General features: G+C 40.9%; 1 protein-coding gene across 3 annotated transcripts in view; it reads right to left on the bottom strand.

Annotated features, from left to right (window-relative positions):
• Positions 1-11950: 11950 nt before the first annotated feature.
• cntn5 (contactin 5) overlaps positions 11951-24072 on the bottom strand; it is a 104764-nt gene continuing 92642 nt past the window's right edge. For all 3 annotated transcript variants that reach the window (XM_037082599.1, XM_037082608.1, XM_037082617.1), the window contains 8 exons: positions 22245-22394; positions 21172-21242; positions 15107-15341; positions 14896-15005; positions 14580-14766; positions 14296-14408; positions 13463-13631; positions 11951-12866 (listed from right to left, as the gene is read on the bottom strand). In XM_037082599.1, the coding sequence (XP_036938494.1) occupies positions 12763-12866; positions 13463-13631; positions 14296-14408; positions 14580-14766; positions 14896-15005; positions 15107-15341; positions 21172-21242; positions 22245-22394 (1139 nt within the window). In that variant the 3' untranslated portion in view covers positions 11951-12762. The remainder of the gene's footprint in view (positions 12867-13462; positions 13632-14295; positions 14409-14579; positions 14767-14895; positions 15006-15106; positions 15342-21171; positions 21243-22244; positions 22395-24072) is intronic.

Below are 24072 nucleotides of genomic sequence, written 5' to 3'. Positions count from 1 at the left end.
GATAAGAATTCTCAGTTGTTAAAATGGATAAATGGCGTCTCAACAATATGCTTATCTTCTCATGTGCAGCATCAAACATGTGTGCACGGCCATTTCAAAGTGAGAGGCATCTCATTTACTGTGAGGGGTTTGCATGCTGTAATGTGTGACGACGACGGCTCCGACAGCACCCACTATTATTTGATGATTTATTGTAATTCTCTCACTATGGACATCTGCTTTGTTTTCAGAGCTTTACTTCCCAGCTCCCCGTTGCTCTCTCCTGTCATGTATTTTTCCTACGCTTTGTCTCAACCATAAAGGAGCTGTCTAACACGCTGATTGGTCTCCGAGATGACGTTAATCAAGAGGCCCTCTCAACAGTGAAGACCTTGATGTCCGGTCCACCTGAACAGACAGGTGGCCCATCCCCTGCTGTTTGTCGAGCATCCTTAAAATTAAACTGAGCTCCGTTTTCCTCTGCACAGGAAAATCAGTCCGACTAATCTACCACACAGGGAAACACGATCTGCACATGTGACATGCTGGCCTGAACGAAGGGTAAAGTGCACCACTCTTGAGAGCAATTTCCTCATTTGAGCTTCAAGTCAATAAGGTCAAACATAGGACATTAATCACCAGAGTTTAAAAAAAGAAAAAACTCTCGACGTCTCAGTACAAAGAGAAGTGGCTCTCCGCTCAGCCTATGAGTGTAAACTGAGATTTCCAGCCTACAGCTCATTAAATCTGAATTGAATTTCTTTTCAGTTGCCTGTGTTGCAGATCTGTATTCACCTCGGGTGATAAACCTCTTCTGGCTACCAATTAAGGGAAAACATTTACATGCACAGCCCAATTTAAATGCACCACCATCAGAGCAGACATGCTCAATCACCTCCAAGTCTGTCTCATTCATCATGGTCTTTCTTAGAGCTGCAATCTCCTTGTGTATTGATTCTGCAGCAGGCGTGCATACCTGTTTTCACTCACCAGTCTGGGAGGACCTCGCCGCTCAAATGGGACTCTGCCTCAGGTTGCTGTTGGGCTTTGATGGTGTGCACCTGTCATACAGGGAAGACGTTCTGACAACACTGTGTGTAAGACATCAGAGGTGAATGATTTGAGCCTTGAGCGTATTGGCAGTCTGTACGGTAACGACGCTGGCATTGATTCGACAAGTATCATTGTTGTATCCTCCCTTTAGATGTTGGTTGCCTGCAAGCATGTGAGATGTACACCGACATGACCCGCTGGTTTATACTGTGGAGTACTCCCTCTGCTCAAGGAGGATGAAGATTAGATTCACACTTATACAGTGTTAAAACCTTGTTTGATTTAAATTATATGTATTTTTTTTTTTTTTTGCATTTTTGGTGATTATTTCAGATTCAGTCTGGAAATGCCTCTGGTACAGCTTAAAATGCTGGATCAAGTATCAAGTGCTCAAGTCTACACTTCAATCCAATAATACATAATTTATTATCCCTGAAGTGGGAACTGTCTGTTTCTGAGCAGCGTCCTGCACACCTGTGTGCAAATTAACAGATTGTTTTACTGCACAGGTAGATAATATCCATGAACAGCAAGCTCATGTCAGCAAACTTTGTTAATTTTTTATGTTTTTTTTTGTTATCACTGACTGTCAAACTAGATTATAAAACAAAATTCCATGGCATTAATTCTCTGTACATCTCTTCAAAGGGTTTAGCTGGCCAGAAAACAAATCTAATAAATAGGTAACTTCTGTAAATTCTAATTCAGTCTTGTTTATCAGTACAGGTTATTTTTTTTGTTTTTTTTTCCCGAGATTACTTTTGGGAGTTTTTGACCTTTTTTGAGACTGGTCAGCTAGAGAGTCAAACAAGAAATGCCGGAGGAGAGACAGGAAGACATGCAGCGAAGACCCACAGGCTGGAATCAAGCCAAGGCTGCTACTGAGGACTCGTCCTCCGTGCATGAGGCGAACGCTTAACCAGGTGAGCGATCAGGGCGACACAGCTGTTAGCAAGTGTATCATTCTCCTTTGCATGTGTTTGTTCTTCATCTTGCATCCTTCATTGTCATTTTTTAACTGATAATAGGTCCAGGTTTTTATCCCATGGTATTATTTGTGACACACACACATACACACACATACAACACAAGCAGCTGCATTACTGAAAGGAAAAAGGACCCTAACCTATAACCCTATAAACTATACTTAAACAATAGACAATAGACAAGAGGTAAGCATGAGCTTTTCTGTAATTATTTGTAATCCGTTTCAGTTCAAACTGATTGAATAATAATAATGTACTGTCTTTATCTATGAAATGTTGTGCATCATAGGCGTATTTCATGTTCTGCTGCAAATCAAACAAAGCTCAGTGTGGACAAGCAACACCATCAGTTGGATATTTCACACGTCCCACAAGAGACCTTTGAGATCTGCCACTTTGGTACAATAACGTGATGTGGGCTGAAAAAAAAAAAAAAAAAAAAGCAGAAAAATTGTCTGATAATCTGGTTGTTTTTGCATTTTAAGCTCTATATCATAAAACTTTATGCAAATACATACAGCCTTTTTTTTCATCATTTTAATGGAATCGTTTCCATCTTGTAAGTGTTTACAGTCCTTCTGAATCACATAACACAATCGGCTTATTCATCTCTTCACAACAAATCCTATAGCTCTAAGGGAGTGAGTAGCTAATTGAAATCACTGTGAATTGAGTGAACACACACTGTTGCTGTTCCTTCTGTTCTTTAACTGAGATCACATTTAATGAGTGGTTTATGCGCTATACATTCCACACAGTGTGCTCGATAATACATTTTCATTTCATGCATCATGAAACAAAGGATGTTTCACTGAATTATTTGAAATGCTCTTCATGACATGACAGTCACACAGTTGCTATTTAAGTAAATGAGTATTGAAACAACACAGCTGTTGTTACTTTGCAAACTGCATATGCTGTCTGAAAAATCAGGCACATTTCAGCAGAGCTAAAATAAGAGCACAACTTCTGTGACGCCAAAGTGAAACTGCTTCAACTTTTTTTTTTTTTCTGTCCGTCATGGAAATGATTAGGTCTCTTTCACTGCAGTCTGACATTGGCAAATATGGGGCTTTCCGATAATCCAGCCAATTTAAACTTGGAGAAGAACGGCTGAAAGCAGCATTGAGACGAGGGGAGTGTGGCCTCTTTACTGTTTTATTACTTAGTTTCACTTTGAAGGAACCCTCAGATTGCCTCAACTGATCCAGGTTTTACTGTGGCCTACCACCCAGGGAATCTTTAAATCAGGTAATATGTCAGCACCATGAAAGGTTCGCTGCACCTGGCTTTACTGTAAAGTAGGCAATGAAGCTGTAAAAGGCCAAGCGATGAACTGGATGCTCCCTTGCACAGCCGGGCTCTAGACCAAGGATAAACCCAGCGTTTACCTTTCTCTCCTCCCTCCATGGAAAAAGGAGGGTGTGGGGCTGCAGCAGAGTCTTAGCGACAGGTCAGAACAGTTCAATCCGGGAAGAGCCAGTGCATTAAAGGACCTGATGAGACTTTGATTCATCTGAATCTAAAGGCAATGAATAAAACATTGGGTATTACCTTCAGATCCAGTCGTTATTAAGATGTAAAAAAAAAAATACTGAATATAATCAAGACAAAGGGAACTGTGTAGCTGGACTGATTTGGTGTAATTTGTAGACTACAGGACACCGCTGACAAATGTGTATCGTCATGTCAACTTACAGCAGCTCACAGGTGAACCATTAAGGGTGAATTTCACTTTCAGCAGGGAAATGGTCACCTTTGAAAAGTAAATAAAAGTGAAAGTGGCTGTAACAGCATGTTATTCTGTTTTGAGATGCCTAAATCCACCAGGACACGTAGACACAATTAGACGTGACCATCTGCACCCAGCATTTGCTGACATTCAGACTGGTGACAAATGTCAAAAACTCCGGGGTGTGACATTCTGGTGATTTACTTGGGTGTTTTCTTCACAGATGCTCAGCCCTCTCACATTTTCTGTGCTCCAAATGGAAAGTTTTGCTGTCGCTTCCATTTAAGAAATCTGAGCTAAGAATTAAAAAAAAAAAAAAAAAACCTGCAATGAAATAACTGTGTCCTCTTCTTCACACTTTATTTGAGACTCACAGGATGAACAACTACAAAATTTGGCACATATGTTAAAGTTCTGAGTGGTTATTTAAAGCAACATCATGTCACTTATTGTTACCTTAAAATAAGATGGTCCAGTGTCTTGAAATAGGGTGGATAGATGGATCACAGCGTTACACGTTTACTTCAACATACAAGTTTCCAACACATGACACTGTTATGACATGATGACACAAAGAGATTTTGTTGGGTCCAAAATCCATAATTCCATCAGGCTTGTGGTGTTTTTTTAATCTAGTCGCCTGCTGCCATAACTTCTGGGTGAAGATCCGATGATACATCAGAGAGCGGGGAGCATTTTTCCCAGAAAGGGTGGTTGTTACCTCTGTTAGGGAGGTTATGTTTTCACTGTTGCCAGTTGGTTTGTCTTTGGTTTGTCACCACGATTACACAAAGAAACAACATAAAAGATTTTCACAAAACTTGGATGGAGGATGGTTTTCAGCTCAGAATAGACCCCATTAACTTTTGCTGCAGATCCGGATAAAGGAACGGAATGAGAATGTTCACGCACTCTGTTTAACATTGTGAGACAAGACATTTTTCAACATTTTCCCTGCATCTCTCGGGGAACAACACATAGATCTTGATGTAAAAAATGAGCTGTATTTAGGTGGCTGGTATCTATGAATGAGTAGAATTGGGGATGGAGGTATGCGCTCGACTGAGTGCCATTCTAGTCTGACATGAAGGCAACAAACTCTTATGATCCAATGTTACTTCAAGACATCATGATACTACGTCTTTTGTTTTTGATTGATGGATCATTTCATCATCTCATTTCCTTCTTTTTAAAGCATTAGACATTAAATCGAACATTTAAAATCATGTATGTGACCCCCCAAAACCCCTCTTAGCACATGGTTGAGCTCCCATCAGCCCCAGCTGCATTTCTCCAATAATTTTGGAATTTTGTTAATCTGTCAGATTTTGATGCTGCTGTGCCAGTCAAAGTCAGGCCACACATTTTTCAGAGTTAAACTCTACAATGGATTTAAGCAAACCCATGAACCAGTGATAAAACAAAAAATATATTCTAACAACCCGCAGCAGCACCAGTCCAAACAGCATACACAAAATACTATTTTCTCTGGCCAAGAATAATAAATGAGAAGTACAAGTGTAGTTTCCAAAAGTTGGGTAGATGAACTTTAAAGCTTAAACACTTTGCTCTGTCCCAGAAGTCAAAAGTTTGCAGTGATTAAGGGAAACTCACACTGAGCTAGCTTTATCACCACCTCCCACCAGTTAACAAGCTGATAAATTTATGTATTACTGGAGTCGTGACCTTAAGAGCAGTTGCAGTGCAGTCAGCTCTGTGTGATGGACGGCCTGGACACATTCATGCTTGTTAATAGTGAGCTGATGACTTTCTATTCTATTTTCACACTGGACTGGTATTACTTGGGGACCTCTGGTAACTTGCATTAATTACATGATCTTACTCCCATGCAAATGTCTCTAATTTACACCGTTTAGCTTATAGATGATAGATATTTGGCTTTATGTGGACTTTTGTTACATGTCATATGCGACATACCAACATTTTTACATGTCACATTCACATTACTAGCATATGACGGTTTGTGGTCCAGCTTGGCAAGACAGTGGCCAAGCCAGAGACCACTGTTCTAGCTGGCGTTTCCACATTTATACACATTACAATCACTAGATATTTTAACACAATATCGAGACAAACTCCCAGCCGTGTTTGTGTCCCGACAAAACCTTATGCGACAAAAACACAATGTTTTCCTGACCCTAACCAAGTGCGTCAACCTGAACAGAACATCATTGTCAGAATATAAAATAGAAAAACTGAACCTAAAGAAAGGTTGCAACAAAACGAAATGTACAGTTGTTTCTTGGTTTATCACTATCTTCTTCCGCCGTGAGAAAACCTTTTGATTAGCGTGACCCCATGACCTCCACTGCTGTGCCGCCGACAAGGGAAAATTTGGTCACCTTCATATGACTGTTCTGATATCTACATGGTACATTACTGACTGTGAAGGCAGTTAACTGGGGGGATTATAAGGTCTTGGCAGAGGTCTGCACTGAGATGACTGCTCTCTCTCTTAACCTTTAAATCTCCCTATGCAGCCCTCATCCTCCTCTATACATCGCACTTAGATTATCCCCAGATTTACAAATCTGTCCTATTATATTTCCACACACAATGGGTCTAGAGAAAAGTAGCTTGGAACTCCAAATTGAATCAGCACCTTCGCCAATCTGCAGGGGGTTGGCCGGGCTCCAACATCTGTATCAACAAATCACCGAATGTGACTTTTACTTCCTGAGAGGCTTTGCAGCTGCAGTGGAAATTCTTGAATTAAAATGTTGATTTCTTTGGAGCGGCATTTTGGAAATATTGGCTGTTAGAAATGTGGCTCAGAAAAGTCACATTTTAGTTCAGTATTCATCTTACAGCATAACACATGCCTTACAATAACTACGCTTTCTGAGCCTTATAATATTCAGTTTGTGGTTGAAAGTATGTCAAGATTCACTTCAGTAGAGATAGAGCTCTGATAAAGTAGAGCTGTACAATGCATCCCATTACTCCATTTCAGTTTTATATTTGGCAAACGTTCGGGAGCAGAAAAACACAAGGGCTGATCTACAAGGGGTGGAAAGTTTAATCAACAGGATTTGTCTTTTTTCTTCTCAGATTTACTCTTAAATGTGTCTCCCTAATGAGGCTTCTCAGCAGGGCACTTCTACTTTAATTTCTTGTGAGGGAGAGTTCACAGTATATCAAATTAGTGTATCTTAAGAAGTTTCCCTCTAATACACCATCTGCCATCAAACAAGGCGAGAGCATTTGTTTAAAAAAAAAAAAAAAGGAACCGAAGTCTGCAACATGTGGATCTAAGTTTAGTTTCAAATGCTGCATGTTTGATGAACATTTTTTTTGTGAATTCCTGGAGCTACTAAAACAATCCTCACATGATGCTGTAAAGAAGCATCTCACTAATACAGTTGTAAATGATGTAGTTCTTTCTTTTCTTTCAAACATGTGAAATAGTGTTAACAGTCATCAAGATGTCTGAAGAAAGAGACCATGAACTGGTAACTGAAGTGTTGAATGGACTGGCCAACCAAGTGATATCTGTGTGGCAAATGGCTCCCAGAAAGAGCGGCAGGCTTTGAAGCCAACATTCAAAGAGGCCAAACAGTGAAATCACAACATCACGTGACGCACCGGAGCCTGCAAAGACTTCCCATACGTCAACATTTTGAAAAAAAGACTTTCCAAAACGGTGGCTAGTTGTGCCATTTTGACTTCATGTGCAACTGAGCAGCTGTCATTGGAATGACCGGGGCTCCGTCTCCATTGCTGTGTCCTGGTTTTAATGTAGCGTCCTTGGACAAAATGGTAGAATTACAGGCTGATGAATAAGTTGCTGCTGGTTCAATGAGAGGACTGTAAACAGACACAGAAGAAGGCATGAATTCTTTATGTCTGGCCAAGCTCAACCGAGGAACACAGAGTGCACCGAGGCTTCCTGACAGCACAGCTGGCTTTAGAGGTCAAAAGACAACTTCAATTATAACTTCAATAATTACTGGACTAGTGCAATACAATACTGGATGTTGACTCTCCCTGCAAAGCTGCTCCTTTAATCCCGCTGTTCACAGTCTTCAACAGAACATGGCTCACTTCCCTGATTCTCATTCTCTGCCATCTCTGCTGCTGCTTGGGGACAACAGGCCGAAAATCCAAACATAAAAAAAAAACCAAAACCTCCAACTGCAAACACAAATTAGCCAGCGGTACTAGAAGTCCCAAGACTTATATTTTTACATTTATAGAAAACTACAAAATGTCTTTAGCTAAGATGGGAAATAACTCATAAGTTGATATCTTATTCGATGGTTCAGAAATCATCTATCTGGAGAGTGTTTCATTATCACAGAAGGTCTCACATCACACACAAGCTTTTAATTAAACTAAAAGATTAACTATTAACCAGACATACATTGGTAGAGAATTATAGATTGAGAACACTTAATTAAAGCTTATTGAGAAACATCGCAGCTTAAATTGAATTAGGGGGAAACCACAATTATGGTTTTTAATTCATTGGAAACTGTGTGTGGTCCCGAAAAAAAAACACACATGGAGACACACACGCCGTCATTATTACACCATTTTATCATCATCTTATTTTTTTCACCCCCATTTGAACCGATCATCATCATGGTCTCATTTAACAGTATCAGCCGTTGAAATAAACCAGTTCTTGCAACTTACTTACTGTGCAAGCAGAGCCATCAAACGCAACACAGAAAATGACATGTCGCACAGACAGTCTCTTACAGTATGATATTACAGTTTTTCCTCTTACTGTAGCAGCAGCATCTGTTGAAGGGCTCTACTCTTCTGGCAATTTCAGGATGAGTGTTAAACTTTGACCCGCATGAAAAGCAAAGTCACAGCTCAGCTCTCAATCACGGAGCAGATACTCCAGCGACGACGCCACTGAGACAATTTAATACTTGACTTTAGGAGGCTAAAGGACATGTGGGCATGGATGAAGACAGAAGTAGTATTAACTGATACTTGCTGGGGTGGCATATTTGAGGCTTTTGTTTCGGTGCAGATGGGTCACTGTTCTTGTGTTTTTACAGTTTCAGAGGGAGGGCTGTCAGCGTGAAGAGGAAAGAGAGGAGGGAAACTTTACACTACCTTGCCATCTTTGCCAAAATGTAAACTCAAAATAATATATTGGTTGCAATCACAGTAGACGATACATAAAGTGGTGCATATGTCCTTGGGTGTCACTCCTGTGGAAGTGTCCTTGGAGCAGCGATGTTGAATCCCTCAGCTTCAGGGTTGCTGTTAGATTATGTGTGTTGCTAACCCTATCAAGGAGAGAGGTTAATTCAATTCCAGTGAAGTGTGACTCTGTAAAGGGGCAATGTGTAAGATGTGGCTAGAATTCAATATAGCTCCAAGGATATAGAGGGGAAGCACCAAAACTACTACAATTGCTAGCTATCTTTAGCTGTAGCGACTAGCTGCCATTAGCTAATTAGCTGGGTTAGCCGAGGACTCATCACAGGCAACATCGCTGACAGCTGATACGGCATGTAGGTGATTTTTCACCGGCGCTGACCAGGACATGACTGGTGAGGACCGGAGAGGCGTGAAGGAGGAGAGGAGCAAGAGCAGGTAAAGTGTCGGTTAGTGCTTGCAAAATACTTGATTATGTGATTAGAGGATTTATTTTGACCAAACCGGAGGTGTTAGTGGAAAGATAAACCATGTTACATTCGAATGTAGAATGTTTCTCGTTGAATTACTGAGATAACTCAGCCATGTCTTAGTTCGCTAAAAGAAGGTGTACGAAGAAAATACGTAAAACAACCATGTAAACATTTTTTCCTCACCCATTTTGTGAGTTCATTGTGTTTACTTATTAAAATAAGTATCCTAGAACTTGTGTACGTCTACTGGCTGCTCTTGAGGTACCATTTTAAAACAGGGGCTGCGGCTGCAGCTAGCTGGTTAGCATGATAACTTAAGATGTCTCTGCAGCAAAGTACATAAGTGTTTTTAGTACAATGTCAACAAAATTCTCTCTTCACATTCTGTTTATAATATTAGTCTATTTTTGATCAATGTTTTAAGTTTAAACTCTGGCCCCTTTGGACCTAAAACCTGTACTGTTCTGACTCTTTGTCTTCAAAATCACACACAAGCAAGAGAAAAAGTGAGCCATTCAAACAGTGGATTAATACAAACAGAAAATGACAGTAAATATGACAACCTCTATATTTAAATCAGTAAAAAGTAAAAAATAAAAGAACATTTCAGAGCAAACAGTGATTTATAGCAGCTGGTTTCAGAAAATTTAACTTGCAAGTCTGGAAATCTAAACTGTAAAACGGACGTTGATGTTGATCTCAAGTAATAAACATTAGCTCTGAAATCATCAACATAACATACTGTAGACAACTAAAAAGTACAGTAAATAATGGCACACACTCACGTGCGCACACACACACACACACACACACACACACACACACACACACACACACACACACTGACATTAACCTAAGGGGAGTTCATGTTTTAATTGCTGACACTATAGCTTCTGGCTCTCCGAACCAAATGGGTCCCCTTGCAGGATACATAATCCATTATCATAAATCAGATGCGCCAACACAGACAGGTGCTGCATGAATAATTAAAGGTCGGTACATTAGCACTTGTGTGGAGGCATGTGTTTGAGCCGACGTCATTGAACAGGCTAAAAGCACCGCAAAAACCCTCTCCATCCACATTAAACAGCTTAATGCTTTGCACTACAGACGGAAATGATGTACAAGTTAGAACGAGGAGACCCACCTCACCATCCTCCCCTTGTGAATGTAACCAAAACACAGAGGTCTGAGAGAAGAGGAGTATCCACGGGATAGACGTTGCTTGGAGCAGTGTTCGTCCTCTGTTTTGCTGTGTGGTCCTATCTCTTGTGGGTGAGCTGGTACCCTTGTCTGAACCTGAGCGGGTGAGCCAGGTTACTCTGACTCTGTAATGGAGAGTCCAGGGAGCTGGAGGCACAACGAGCGAAAAAGGTCTGCTCATGCAAACAAGGCTTTAGGACTTCAGATCTCCATTCTAACATTAATTACACTTGAGGCAAATTCTGCTGGAATTCTGCCCAGTGAGAGATAAGCTTTTAGTGCAGACAAGGCAAGAGAGGAGCCAGAGAGGAGGGAGAGATACTCTTGATGTTACCACATTTGGCTCCACAATGCTTCTTTTATCACACAAAGTTTTGTGGCCTTTAATGCCACGTGTGTGGAATTCAATCAACCCACACTTTGGATAACTCGTGAGGTGTGGTGTGTTTGAAGTGCAGAACTGTCTGACTGAACTGTTTGACCAGCGACATCTTACAAACTTAGATGCAATTCAGAGCGAAAGCACCATTGTGAATTTGTATTTTAATTATATTTTTCAGGTCAAGTTGATTTGTAAGCAAAAAAAAGAAAAAAAATATCAACAATATTCAATCCCTGTTAAGGAGAGATATAGCTATACCATTTTCTTGTCAATACGGATCCTGATACCTAACTTTGGGTATCAGCCGAGACCAGCTACCAATCCGAATGAATTCTGGGTACTATATGGGATACTGCATGTAAGGAGCAGGGTCCCATTTTTAAGAAATAAATCATGTAGTAGCTGGTCTGTGTATAAACTTGTGTACCCACCGATAGCGATTCCAGCATTTTGAGCAGTATTGGAGGTATTTCCAACACTAGTATCAGTTTAGGATCAACCCCACCATGTTTTCTATTTATAGAACTAAAATGGCAAACATTGGTTAATACTTTATTAAAGCCAATACATCATTAATAGAAGGTACATTTGTAGTTGATATATAGTTATTTGACTGTTAACAAACAATGTAATACTTGATAAACCATTTTATCAAGCAACTGTTTATTGTTAAGTTGCAACTGATGTTTATGAACCTTTACAACTTCTTAATAAATGGTCAATTAACTATCGACTAACGTTTAATTAACTACAAATGTATGATTCATTAATGATAGTTATCATAAAATGTCACTCAAACATTTTCTGTCTCCACATTCTCAAACATGAAAATGTGATGCTTTTATTTTATTTGCTGTATACTCAATATCTTTTTTGCAGATGTCACCTTTGGCTTTGAGAAACATTCTCTGCAGGGAACATGATTAATGAGTTCATTGTAAAACATCAATCAATTCATCCATTGTTATTTATAGCAGTTAGAAATTACAAACAACAAGCATTTAAAAAATATACATCACATTTATTTGTACTGATACCAAGAGTCCTTACAGAGTTGTCTTTGTCTAGTGTTTGGGCACTACAGGTAAGTACCTGTTTCCTACTTCCATACATCCAACAGTCAACAAACTGTATCACCAAGCGTTGCTTTACCACTACCAAAAACAGAGAGTTTGACATAGCTGACACACAACAATGTGTTTTTTTTTTCTCTAAAGGTAACACAATGTACAAAAAAGCAAGTCTTGGAAATAGTAAGATTCTCGGTTCCATAAAAAACTTTTTTTTCTTCTCAATGTGTGAATAAGAAAACAATGCACTTATCTCTACTGAGCTTCTGCTGCATTGCTTGTTAGGCAGCCAAGGGGTAAATTGATGCAGATAAGTAATGAAAAGAAACAGGCCGGCTGATCCCTGTATTACTACCACAGCAGCTTTCGAGGAATTGTTCACGCTCTGTAGAGTCCCAGAGCTGTAGGAGCCGTCTGGAGGTGGTTAGATGCCAGTCAATGAGAGGAACGCATGATGTTAAAATAAATGATTAATCTCTCCACACAATGTACACTACAGTACAACACTACCGTCAGGTTGGAAAGAAATGCGCAAATAAAATGTCCAGGGCCTCTGAAAGAAACAGGGAACATAAAAGGATGAACTGTGAAGAGCTGCATGTTAACTGGCAGACTAAACCCCCCTTTGGCAGGCCTCCGGCCCGCTGGGATGGGTAAGGCCAAAGCAAGCAGGCAGTCAGAGGGAATAAGGGAGCAGAAGACCGGTGGCTCCCTTCATGACAATGACGATGGCACAGTGGCCTCACCAGGAAGCTGAAGGCACCAGAAGAACCAGGAGCAGTGCTGTCCATGTTAGACTCTGCGGCAGGCGGTGCACTGAGCACTGGTTGCTTTTTGCTCGAACACCTAAGAGACGGAGGAGAGAGGGTTATTGATGAAGGCTCTCAGGTCATCCATGCCATGGTAATTTTAAGTGCTGTATTGTAGAGGCTGGAACAAGTCCGGCTGCCTTATGTATAATATATAAGATACAGCACTTCAGGAGAGAGAGAGTTAATACTGATGAAAGTAAAGATGGTAAACCAAATGTCTGAAGTGCATACATTTTCAATGCTAGATAGCTCCATTGATCTTTTTAATGAATGGAGTTTGGCACTTGGACGAAATAAGGAAAACAAGGAAGGGAAGGAAACGAGGAAGAAAACAGAAATCCATCGCCCTGAGAAGCTGGCCGGTCACGTCACACGCAGGGCTGCAAACTTTCAGTTCGTCCTGTTGCTCAGAAGTTAATTGGCTGTGCAAGAGTAGGAAGGCTTGTGTGGGCGAGGTAATTAAAACAGTATTAGCCTAAGAAAACTTGGCTCGCACAACAGCTGTGGCGACTCAATTAAGGGAGAACATAAGATTGCTACAAAGAGAAAACAGCCTGTGCATAGAGATCGTCTTTCAGAGGTCATGTAATGGAGTGTGCGGCTGAGAGGGGAGGAAACTAACGAGCTTACCGGAGGAGGTGACCAATCGAACTTGGGAGCTGACCGCTCCCTCTCCCCCTTCGCTGAGGGCGCGCACCTCAATGATATAGGTGCCTCCTTCTGGCAGTGAGAGCATGGTGGAGGGGTTGATGGTCCTCGTCACCTGGTTGTGGCCTCTGCCCTCCTGTTTGAGTAACACCTGCAGGCAAGGAACGCTCCCATTTTAATCAACAGTACAAACGAAGTGCTACTTTGTAAGTACAAAGCTGTCAAAGTTACAAGACAGCGCGCAGGCAAATGCACAGTTGGATGCTAGTTTAATTTCGGATAAGTTCATCAAAACCAAACTGACAGTAAAACAAAAACACTCTTTAATCTATAGCAATGTTTTATCACTCACTCAAATTGTTCTTCTTAGTGTCCAACAACATTATGGGATAAAGATGAACCTTTTTGTTGAAGAATTCAGAATCAGACTCCATTTGCAGAAACAGTAATTTAATAAAAATTATATTTAACTCACCAAAACCATCTTGGTTTGAGAATTTAAAACATCACCAGCTCTGCTTTGGCTGAATAAGCCCTTTGATTCTCAGTGTTATTTGTGAGAAATTTTCTGGCTCTCTTCTGGCTGTATTTACCATCCCCCTGCTTCTCTGATGTCTCTGCCCTACCTCTCACTCCTCTCCCGATATTTTCACATTTAACACAGGGATTTACCTTTCGGCCCTTTTCACGGACAACAAATGTTGTCCCCCAGTCACACAGACACATAAACACGGGAAAATAGGATTGGAAATATACAAAAAAAACATGATCCTTTAATGCTATGAAATGAAAGAAGTTGAGAAAGTGATCATTACCATGTATCCAATGACATCAGATTCATTGTCTTTTGCCTTCACTGGGTCCCAGCTCAGCGATACGTTATTGCCTTCTTGAATCCACATGAGGTTGGACGGAGGATGAGCGGGAGCTGAGGACAGAATGCGACACTCTGGGTCCAAATTCAAAAGGACTTTCAAACAGCTTTTTCAACCAACTAGGTCAATTACTACACTTTTTATAAGGGGATTTAGGGCGAACTTAACAGGTAGCCTCCATACTATATTTAGCATAACATGATTAGTGTCAGCGCTGTACTCACGGGCTTTCCTGGTCTTGGCTGTGACAGCAGCAGTGGCAGGACCCTGGCCGATGCTGTTGAAGCCTTTTACTGTGATGAGATACATACTGTTGCCCTCTAGTCCTGTCAGGACCATGGACGTTTCATTCCTCACAGTTCTTTGTTTTTGTCCCGACTCTTCCTGCTCCATGTCTTTCCAGTAGCTGACCTGTTAAACAGTTACGAAAAACTGCTGTTCTCAATCTCGACTCTGATGCACACATTTACAGCGTGCATGCAGACAATGTCGAGAGACTTTATGTAAATGTATGAGATCAGGCAAATAATTTATGAGCACCTCATATCCTCTTGGTCTTCCGGGGCCAGGATTGGGTGGTTTCCAAGTGACCCTGATTTCCGACGAAGAAATGCTGTGAGCTTTCACATCAGTCGGTGCTTCTCTCGGCTCTGTGAAAGGAAACAAAGTCAAAATGTTGACAGCCTTACAGTCGTGAAAACTACCCCCCTCTGCTCTTCACAAAAACAAGCCACCACAAACACCAACTCACCTCCCTCAGCCGAGTGGATGATGACAACTTTGCTGAACGGCCCATCTCCCTTGTTGTTGTACACTCCGACCTTCACTTCAAAGGGAGTAAGTGGAGGGAACGTCTCGTCTCTGTATTTGTATGTCGTGGAGTCGGCTGAAGTGACCATCTTCTCCTTCCAGCCTCTGGTTCCATTGGCACGAAATGCAACAATATACCCGAAGCCCTCGCCATTTTGGAACTCCTCCGAAACTGGCTGAAAACATAGGAGAGAGAGAAGCAATCATGGAGTGTCTTTTACTGAGATTAAGTGCGCACTGGCTTTCCAGCACTTCAGCTCCGTGACTGAAGGTGCATTATTTGCACATTTACCTCATTTGAACAGCTTCTTCTGAGCAAGCAAGGCTCTCATTGAACAGAAAACATATCCCTCTATGGCAGTCCCATATAACCAGCTAGCAATCTACTGTAACTGTCTGCCAGTGTTAATAAAGATGCAGTCAGTCTCGGGTAATGGAAACAAATCATATCTGGCTCAGTTGTGCCCATTATGTAGCTATTTATCTTTCCATGTCTGACAGGAGGATTTTTGGGACACGGGTTTTGTGTGCCGGCCTTAATACTTATCTGCGGATTTCCTGAAGTGGTGAAACTGAGAGCTGTCTTCCACAGCTGCTCCGTGCTTAATCAAATCAAATGCCAATTTATTAAGTGAGCTAGAATTTAATTAAAATGTGAGCTGCACGGATTAAATCTTTGGCTAAATTTAATAAATGACAAACACCTGTACACCTGTTCTTGGCAACAAATGCTGCTGGTGCCGTAATGTGTTGATTTGCATAGGCTTCAAAGTAATATTGTACCCTGTGGGCACCACCCAAATTAGCCATCCAGTCTACAGAGGGATTCGCGGTGGATAGAGATGTGGTTCACATTTGAGTCGACGACCAATCACCACGACTGCCTAATTACAGGGATGATCAGTGAAAATGAATTAGCTTCCATCAAAGTTATTATCGGAGCTGGCGATGCTTTCAAAGAGATGCCAAGGAATGTGGGTCTTTAAAAAAAACAGCATGAACAAATTAGCTAGTTAAGTCTAGGAACACTTGCGGGTTTGGGAATTGATATCTTCACAGAGAAGTGTGGACACAGTAAGAAGGCTGATACAACTGAGGTAAGTCTTGCGGATGAAATTGTGGTGCCTGCTGGGCTTAGTGACGAGGACTGTAGGGGCAACACTAATGGCCCTCCCAATGGCTCCTCGAGAAAGAGCAGTCTCTCACCGTCGACTCTAATGAGACGGCTGAATGAAGCTGCAGAGACTGTTTAGTCATTCATCCTGCTTAATAACCCTGCCCACCATGGCCGTCCAGCTCTGACAACTCTCCACACATGATTGGAGAGGCAGAACTGCCACGCGTTCGCATGCCCAGACTGCCAAAAAGGGGCTAACATTCCTGCTCCGTCTCTTTTAATATCCATCGCCATTGATCACTGACAAAGTCCTGATTTATTTCCAGAGACGAGAAGAAATAGGGCAAAACTAAAACGACTTAAAATGCCACATACCAAAAGGAGGACACTGCACAAAGTGGAGCGTCTCAGCACTGTCCCGTGATAAACCGACAGGCTTATTGATGGGCGACCAGTTACTGAACCTCACAATGGGCAGAGAAGAAACATCTTTTTTGGAGGAATCCTTTAATGGCTCACTATTGTGCCCCACGCACTTGTGCAGAATTGATCTGATTGCAAAAATGAATCAAAATAAATGAGCAGACTAAATAATGTTCACACTCACTTTCATGCTGAGGCACTTGAAGAAACAAATCTTTTCAATCAGCGAGGTTTGTAACTGAAAGGCTGCTGATATACAGTTTCTTGAGTCTCATCGAGAGAACCCTCGAGCATTCTGGGTAAGAATCTGTTTCACTTACAACCACTTTTTTTGTAATTACTTGAATTCTTGCATGAATTGAAATAACTCTTTATTAGGGTTTCATTTTTAACCAAGTGCCAATTATGGGTTTGTGTAACTTCAAGTGTCCCTCGATTGTTCGTCCAACATGGGGTCCTGTATATATCCCTAATGTTGTAAGGAGGTTGTCATTGTGTTATACTTGCTACACTAATGACACTTGAGTTATAAATAGGAAATGGTCTCCACCAAACACCATCCCATCTGGAATGGACATTATCCCCCATAATGTGCCACTGAGGGGCACTTCTCCTCATGTGAAGGTTATCCTCCCAGTGGCAGTTGGGTTCCCATACTTAATAACTACAAGAATAACTGTCAGTTGCTTCCACATCTGTTCACCGTTCCCCTGTTAATATATCCTTCAACTGATCTCAATTGCAAATTCTCAGCATTGCTCATAGTAATTCTGCACATGCTGTGCCCTGAAACTGGCTGAGAGCCAAGCTGTCCACTTGGAAACAGTTCAGACTAATATCCTCTTTACTTGGTGTGAGATTTATTACATTTTGTACAACCATTGTCAAGATTGAGATTACAAACAGATATTCATAAACATTGCAGGATTTATTGGGAACGACTCCTGAGATTCAAGGTTAATCATCATCGGGCCTCTCTGGTGGGACCGCATTTACAATTCACAACACCTTAATCACTCGCCCCGGCTGATGCAGCTCTGTGTAGTACACGGCCCAGCTGGCCTCGTTTAAGCTTTGTCAGCAAAATGGGCAATTGCGACCAAGTTGTGCCCTCAGATGGTAAGACCCTGGGTGTTTAAACAAATTTCTAACAGAATGAAGTCAAACCCTGTTTAAAATGCAATGAACTGTGATCCTGGGGTTGTGCTTTTATTAATTGTAAAGTTGGAGTTTTTGCCCTGCTTGTAATGACGTTCTGCACAACTAACAACACTTGGACTCAAGCTCTTTAAAGTTATGCAGCAGGATCTATACAGTCATACTAAAGTAATCCTTCTCAATCACAATAAGCATATGACATGATAGAATTGTGTGTTGCTCAGCGAGAGGTCAGGACTCTAGACATAGTGGCCAGTTTATATTGTCTGTCTCCTTTATTTGCTCTCAGTCTGCCATGAAGTGCTGCAAGTCAGTGTATCTGTTTGACTGAGGGCGGGGCTCAGCAACACACACACACACACACACACACACACACACACACACACACAGAGCAGAGACGACAGCGTTCTTTTCAGCAGCTTTTTACAAAAAAAAAAAAAATCCAACAATAAGGCACCTTCCTGCAGGGATACAAGGAGATGTGGTCTTGTTTATTTGTGCTTTAGAACCAGTGTGAAACAATCAGAAAATTATCTTTTATTTCTGTGATTCACTTCTTTGTTTATGCTAATGCTGCTCCCACTATTCATTCAGTCTGGCTTGCTCGGCCGCTGCTGCTCTCTTCCTCGATCTCAAGCAGGGGGGAGAGGGGCCGACTTTGAATGGTGTGTATACAAGCGGCATCTGATAAAGCCCGAAGAGCAATATCTTCAAATCTTGAATGAAAACCCTGTAAACTACATCCACAGATAATGTTGAAATCTGCCAACAGTTATTATATATAGTCAGTATTTCAAGTCAAAGAAAAGCATGTGGATACTGCATCAGATGGGTCTCCCACGTCTTCCCTTTCAAAAAGTGAAAAAGGTCACTTTATCTTAATGATGGACGCTCACCTGAGCCCCCACAAGACTACAACCTCCACCTTTGTGTTACCCCACTGGATTTAATGTGCATCTTTATTGCCTTTTTCTATAAGAAGGGTCACAGCTTCCTGGGAGTTGGGTGCATCCGCACCTGGGTATTTTTCTTTAACCTTTGGCTCTTCAGATGTGCTGCTGAAAAGGATGGCTACAGTAGAAAACAGGGTACAGGATTAAACAACTGAGTGCGCGCCCCTTTTTTAGCTCGATACTGTATCAAGGAAGTGCCGACATGCTACTCTGACTTTAGAGCAATCATTCAGCAACACATTAAGACTTGCGAGGGAACGCTGACTAAAGCCAAATTAAATCACAGCATACAGTAACTATTTTAATTAAACTGCAGCTTGAATCTCAAACACCAGGCTGCGTTAAATGCAATTTAGAAAGTTGCTTGTTTAACATTTACTTTGGAATTTGACCTCCATGACTTTTACTTTATACACTATTTATGAACTATTATGTATGGAATCTTTCTCCATTTGATCACTTTTGTTTTCTTTGAGGAGTTACTTTTGGTCGGTTCTGGGATTTATTTGGGGTTGACAAATAATTCATGTTTTTGAGCTGACATACTTAGGATAGAGCTATGATGATAAAAATCCGAGTGAAGAACACCTGTCAATGTTTGGAAATGTGATGCAAATAATCCATTTTTGTTTTTTGTTTTTCATTGAAGTCTAAAAAAAGAGAAAACTATAATCCCTGCAAACAAATAACTACTCTGTTAAATTTCAAGTATCAAATCTTCTTCTGCCCAATCACAATATACCGTTCACTTCCCAAAATGAATCACTTCCTGTGCACTGTAGGATTTTCTCTGAGACAGAACAGAGAGTGAAAATGTAAAAGATTTTTATCAAAGGCTAGTACTTGTCTGAGCTCAGATGTCAGCTTCCTATGCTCTACACTGTTCTTTAAATACTCCAGCAAATCCCTCACTACAACCGTCTTCCTACATTTTAGGAACATCTCCAGACTCCTCTCATCATCGTGTCACTCGCGCTGCAGAAACTTTCCTCTATGTTTTAATTAGATCCCACTTTGATGGCGCTGGGAATAGGACAGCAGGCAAACACAGGTCCCCAGTACACGCTGAGAAAAACCGCAGCGACTCATCATATCTCACCTCCAGTGAATGCAACTGACTGTAAAGTAATGCAATCATCTGTATATCTTAAAATCATTAGACCGTTTCCTTCAAGCTGAGGAACCACAAGGAACTAGCCTCGTCCATTAACGGTGCTTTATCCCCCTTAATAATGTCTGACAAGTATTCCCAGGCAACAAAAAGTGAAGGTTTTTAATGATTGCTACATGCAGTAGCAGCAGCCTCTACATGATTATTAAGTCACATTCACATGCTGGATTTATTACTTAGTGACAGTCGAATTCCAGAGGGAACACAGGCGAAGCTGTGGTTTCGGCGCGGATGTTTGAAGTCACCCTTGTTTCAGTTGGTGTATTTGTTTTTTTCTTGGCTCACAACACTGATTCTCAAGCAGCAGGTTAAAAAGAATCCCGAATAATGAGTGATGATGAATTCCTGTAACTTTAATGTTAGACTTTCTAACATTGAAAGGTGGATATTTACAGGTGACAGGTATCTTTTTCATTTTTAATGACGTATAATCCAAACCGGAACTGTTTCATGTCCAGGATTTTAAATGCTGCACTGCTTTGTTTCAGAGGTGCACAAGAAGAAAAACACATTTCTATTTCCTTCCTACTAAAGAGCAACTTATATCGGAGCATCTCCTCTGAGAACTTGAAACGTATTTATTGGGATAAAAAGGTTAAAGGTTGTGTTTTAGATGGTTCTGTTAAGATAATGCAACACATTTTTCACCTGAGAAGGGACTTCAGATGAAAACTATCCTCATGGCTCAGTCTGGCATATTTACAGTAATGTTTATTAATGTGCACAGTCCCTGAGAAATAATCTGAATAAAATATAACAAACATAAAAAAACAAAGGCTGTTCAAAGACTATTCAAAACAAGCATCTTTAGCTCTTGAAATACTGACCCACTGACTTGAGCATTATTGATGTCAGAATTGTAATGAAAGTATAAATGCAATCTGATACAGCATGTAGATATATTTATTTTCATTAGATCTACAGTATGTCATCGTTATATCCCTGCTAAGAGGTTTGGAAACATTCCACAGTTTGAATGTCATGTTGGCGACATCCGTAGATAAAACAGGAAACTGCAAACATTATCTTTGCGTGAGAGAAGACTGAATAAAATCTTCCTTGAACTCCTGCGTATTCAAAAAAATCTTACTCTGCTCTACTGAACCCCCCGACCCACGGTGACATTTGTGTTTTTGCACATTTCTGCATGTTGTGTGGCTGAAGCAGTTTGGCAGCGGACCTACCTCCCACGAGATGACCAGTTCATGCCTGCGGCCATTCCCTCCACTAACGTTTGCTGGTGCCACCGATGGGACTGTTTGAAACAGAAAGGTTAAACATCAATGACCCAACGCACAAAAACTCACTTCAATGTGTTCTGAAAACTGAGGAAGAATACAAAAATGTACTTTTCAGGTTGTAGTACACATTTTTAAAAGCCCCTACATTTAAGCCACATTTATCAAAAGTTATCTCTAATTTCCTTATAAAATAAAAATACAACGTGTGAATAATGTGTCATGATGATTAAAAATGTATATGTACTGTGAGTCAAAAGATCATAACTGCAAACAAAACACTGTTTTCATTATGTGTTCAAAATATAACTGAAGTAAATTGACTTTGAATGACATAAGAAAACATTAACAGTGTATAGTTATAGTTCAGTGTTATTTGTGCATGCATTAAAATAACTGTCAATAAAACTGAGAGTGATAGTAGCTTCCACTGCTGTAATTTGAATTTTGCACCCCTATGCTGACATTTGGATCACGGATTATAACTTTAGGGATGGATTATCACGACTGTGTGCAGATACAGTAATTAGTCTGTTAATTATGCTGAAGAGATAGGACAGATTAAATAAGGTACTGTCAAATGACCGACGACCTTTGTAATTATTGCATTTTATAGACGAGAAACGAGCAGTTAGTGAAGCGGCGCGCTTCATCCAGCCTGTCTCAGTCAATTTCTGCCCACCATAAACAGTGTATTCTGCCGTCTCTGCCTCAGGCCATTAAGGGACTGGCTGCTTTAGCGGAAACACTAAACTTGTTGAAATTCATATAAGCAGCTTATTTTCAACTTCTTGCCCAATTAAAATAGAGTATATTAACAATGGCACTATAATACAGTCGTGAAGTGCCATGTGGAGGCAACAGCCACTGTGAGCTCTCTAGCTACAATAAATCATCAGCTGGAATTTGCAGTCAGTATATTATATAACAAGTTCCTGGACTGGGTGATTATGTCTGTCAAAAATGGGACTTGAATGAAGTGTATAGTAAATCCAGCTGTGACAGCTCTGAGGATTTACCTGCTTCTTTAGTCCTAACTCCTCTTGATGGTGCGCTGGGATCTCCTGTCCCGATCGCATTGCTTGCCACCACTCTGAACTCGTACTCCACCCAGGGGTTGAGCTCCACAGCCATGGCTGACTCCATGTCCCCTGTCACCGGGTCGGGGTCTGCACACAAGAGTGTTGTTAATCAAGACAAGGGCCACATGAGCACTTCTGTACAGATTGTTAGGGGATTTTAAAACGTACACTTCTTTGAGGACAACTGTTCAGCTTTAGGGTGTTTAGGAGTGTATAGATCCATATTGAGTGGAGAGTGTAGGACTTATAGCCCTTTAAATACAAAGTCTCTCAAAAGAACGATCCTTAACGTACAGACAAAGCAGTCAGCCTACATCAACTCTGCATATCAGTTTGATATGTAATTACAAGGTGAATATATATTGCCATAACAATGTTTAATTGACACAATATAACCCAGAATGCTAACATATTACATTTACATTTATGGGACTATATCTTTCCGTTGCCTAAGGGCAGGCAGGACACTGAGCATGTGCTGATGTCTGTAGCCTGCAGACAGTCATTAACTGCAAGGGATTATATAGATTAAATATGAGGACTTTTGTGCAAACTCGTTTAATTACTTTCTGGTCCCCAAATTTGTGGGTATCTGTGTGTAAAAGCTGCAAGTTGACACTTGAACCTCGTAGCCATTGTTCCAGTTTAAATCCAGTAAGCTGGAGTACAGAGCCAAAAAAACAAAGACAAACAAAAACACGTCATTGTCTTAGTTCTTATGGACTGCACAGTATTACACGTCCCCTCCAGAGCAGCTGTGACTTGCCATTCTTTTTTTTTTTTTTTTTTTTTTAGCACCAGGTGGTGACGATATGCAATTTACTTAGAATCTGGTATATTATGTTGTTTTGAAAAACGCGTCCTTCCAGCAGCTTTGGAGCAAATTTTAAGATGCAACTCATTACGGAGGGGGAAGCTGTTCCCAATCAACGTTCATAGTATCTACAGAGACTCAGAGAGCTGAGTAATTATAAATCACATCCTGAGAGAGATAGAAGTCAAGTTTTATGAACATATTGTGGATTGAATTACAAGCAGGTAACACACCTAATCTAGTTGCCATAGGGCTGCTATAATCAAGCTCTGTCAATATTGACCCTGCATCAACAAACAAACATTGACTGAAAGCATATCCGTGTCACAAATGAACCAGGGGGGTCTCTTTGTGCTAACTAAGGCAGCATCCAGTCGAGCAGCGGAGCTTACATCCTTATCGTCCGGAGCAGCTCACAATGAGACCACTCCGTCAAGCAAGCTGCTCTTCAAACACCAGCTGATAACTGTGTTTGTAAGGAGTGGGAGCCGAAAGCCCAATCCCCTTTATGCTAATCTGAACAAGTTCAACACTGACGATACATCACAGAGTCCTAATTGTGCTTTATCGAATTAAATGCGGTTGAACAGACATGATGGGAGGGGAGTGTACACAAAGTATGATTTATACATCTGTGGGGATGAATCATTATCACACCTTAAACTCGGCTATTATTATCACACCGCATATTAAGACGGATTACACACAATGCTCTGCAAGCCCTCATCCTTTAACGCTAAGTAATAGTAATTGATGGTTTTTCTGTCAAGGTACAGAAAAAGAGGCAGCTAATTCATTTTAAGGCGGTGAACGTTGCGTTTACACCAAATGAACATGGATAAGTGTTATAATTCAAGCCCAAAAGGTTAATTTCCCACTCCATGATGACATGACACCGAATAAAATTCAAGGCAATGGCATTTGATACGGGCTCAAATTACTTTTTCGCTA

The sequence above is a fragment of the Acanthopagrus latus genome, chromosome 2 (genome assembly GCF_904848185.1).
Source record: "Acanthopagrus latus isolate v.2019 chromosome 2, fAcaLat1.1, whole genome shotgun sequence".
Taxonomy (NCBI): Eukaryota; Metazoa; Chordata; class Actinopteri; order Spariformes; family Sparidae; genus Acanthopagrus; species Acanthopagrus latus.
Note: the sequence above shows the minus strand (reverse complement) of the source record. Positions and strands in the feature narration are given on the sequence as shown.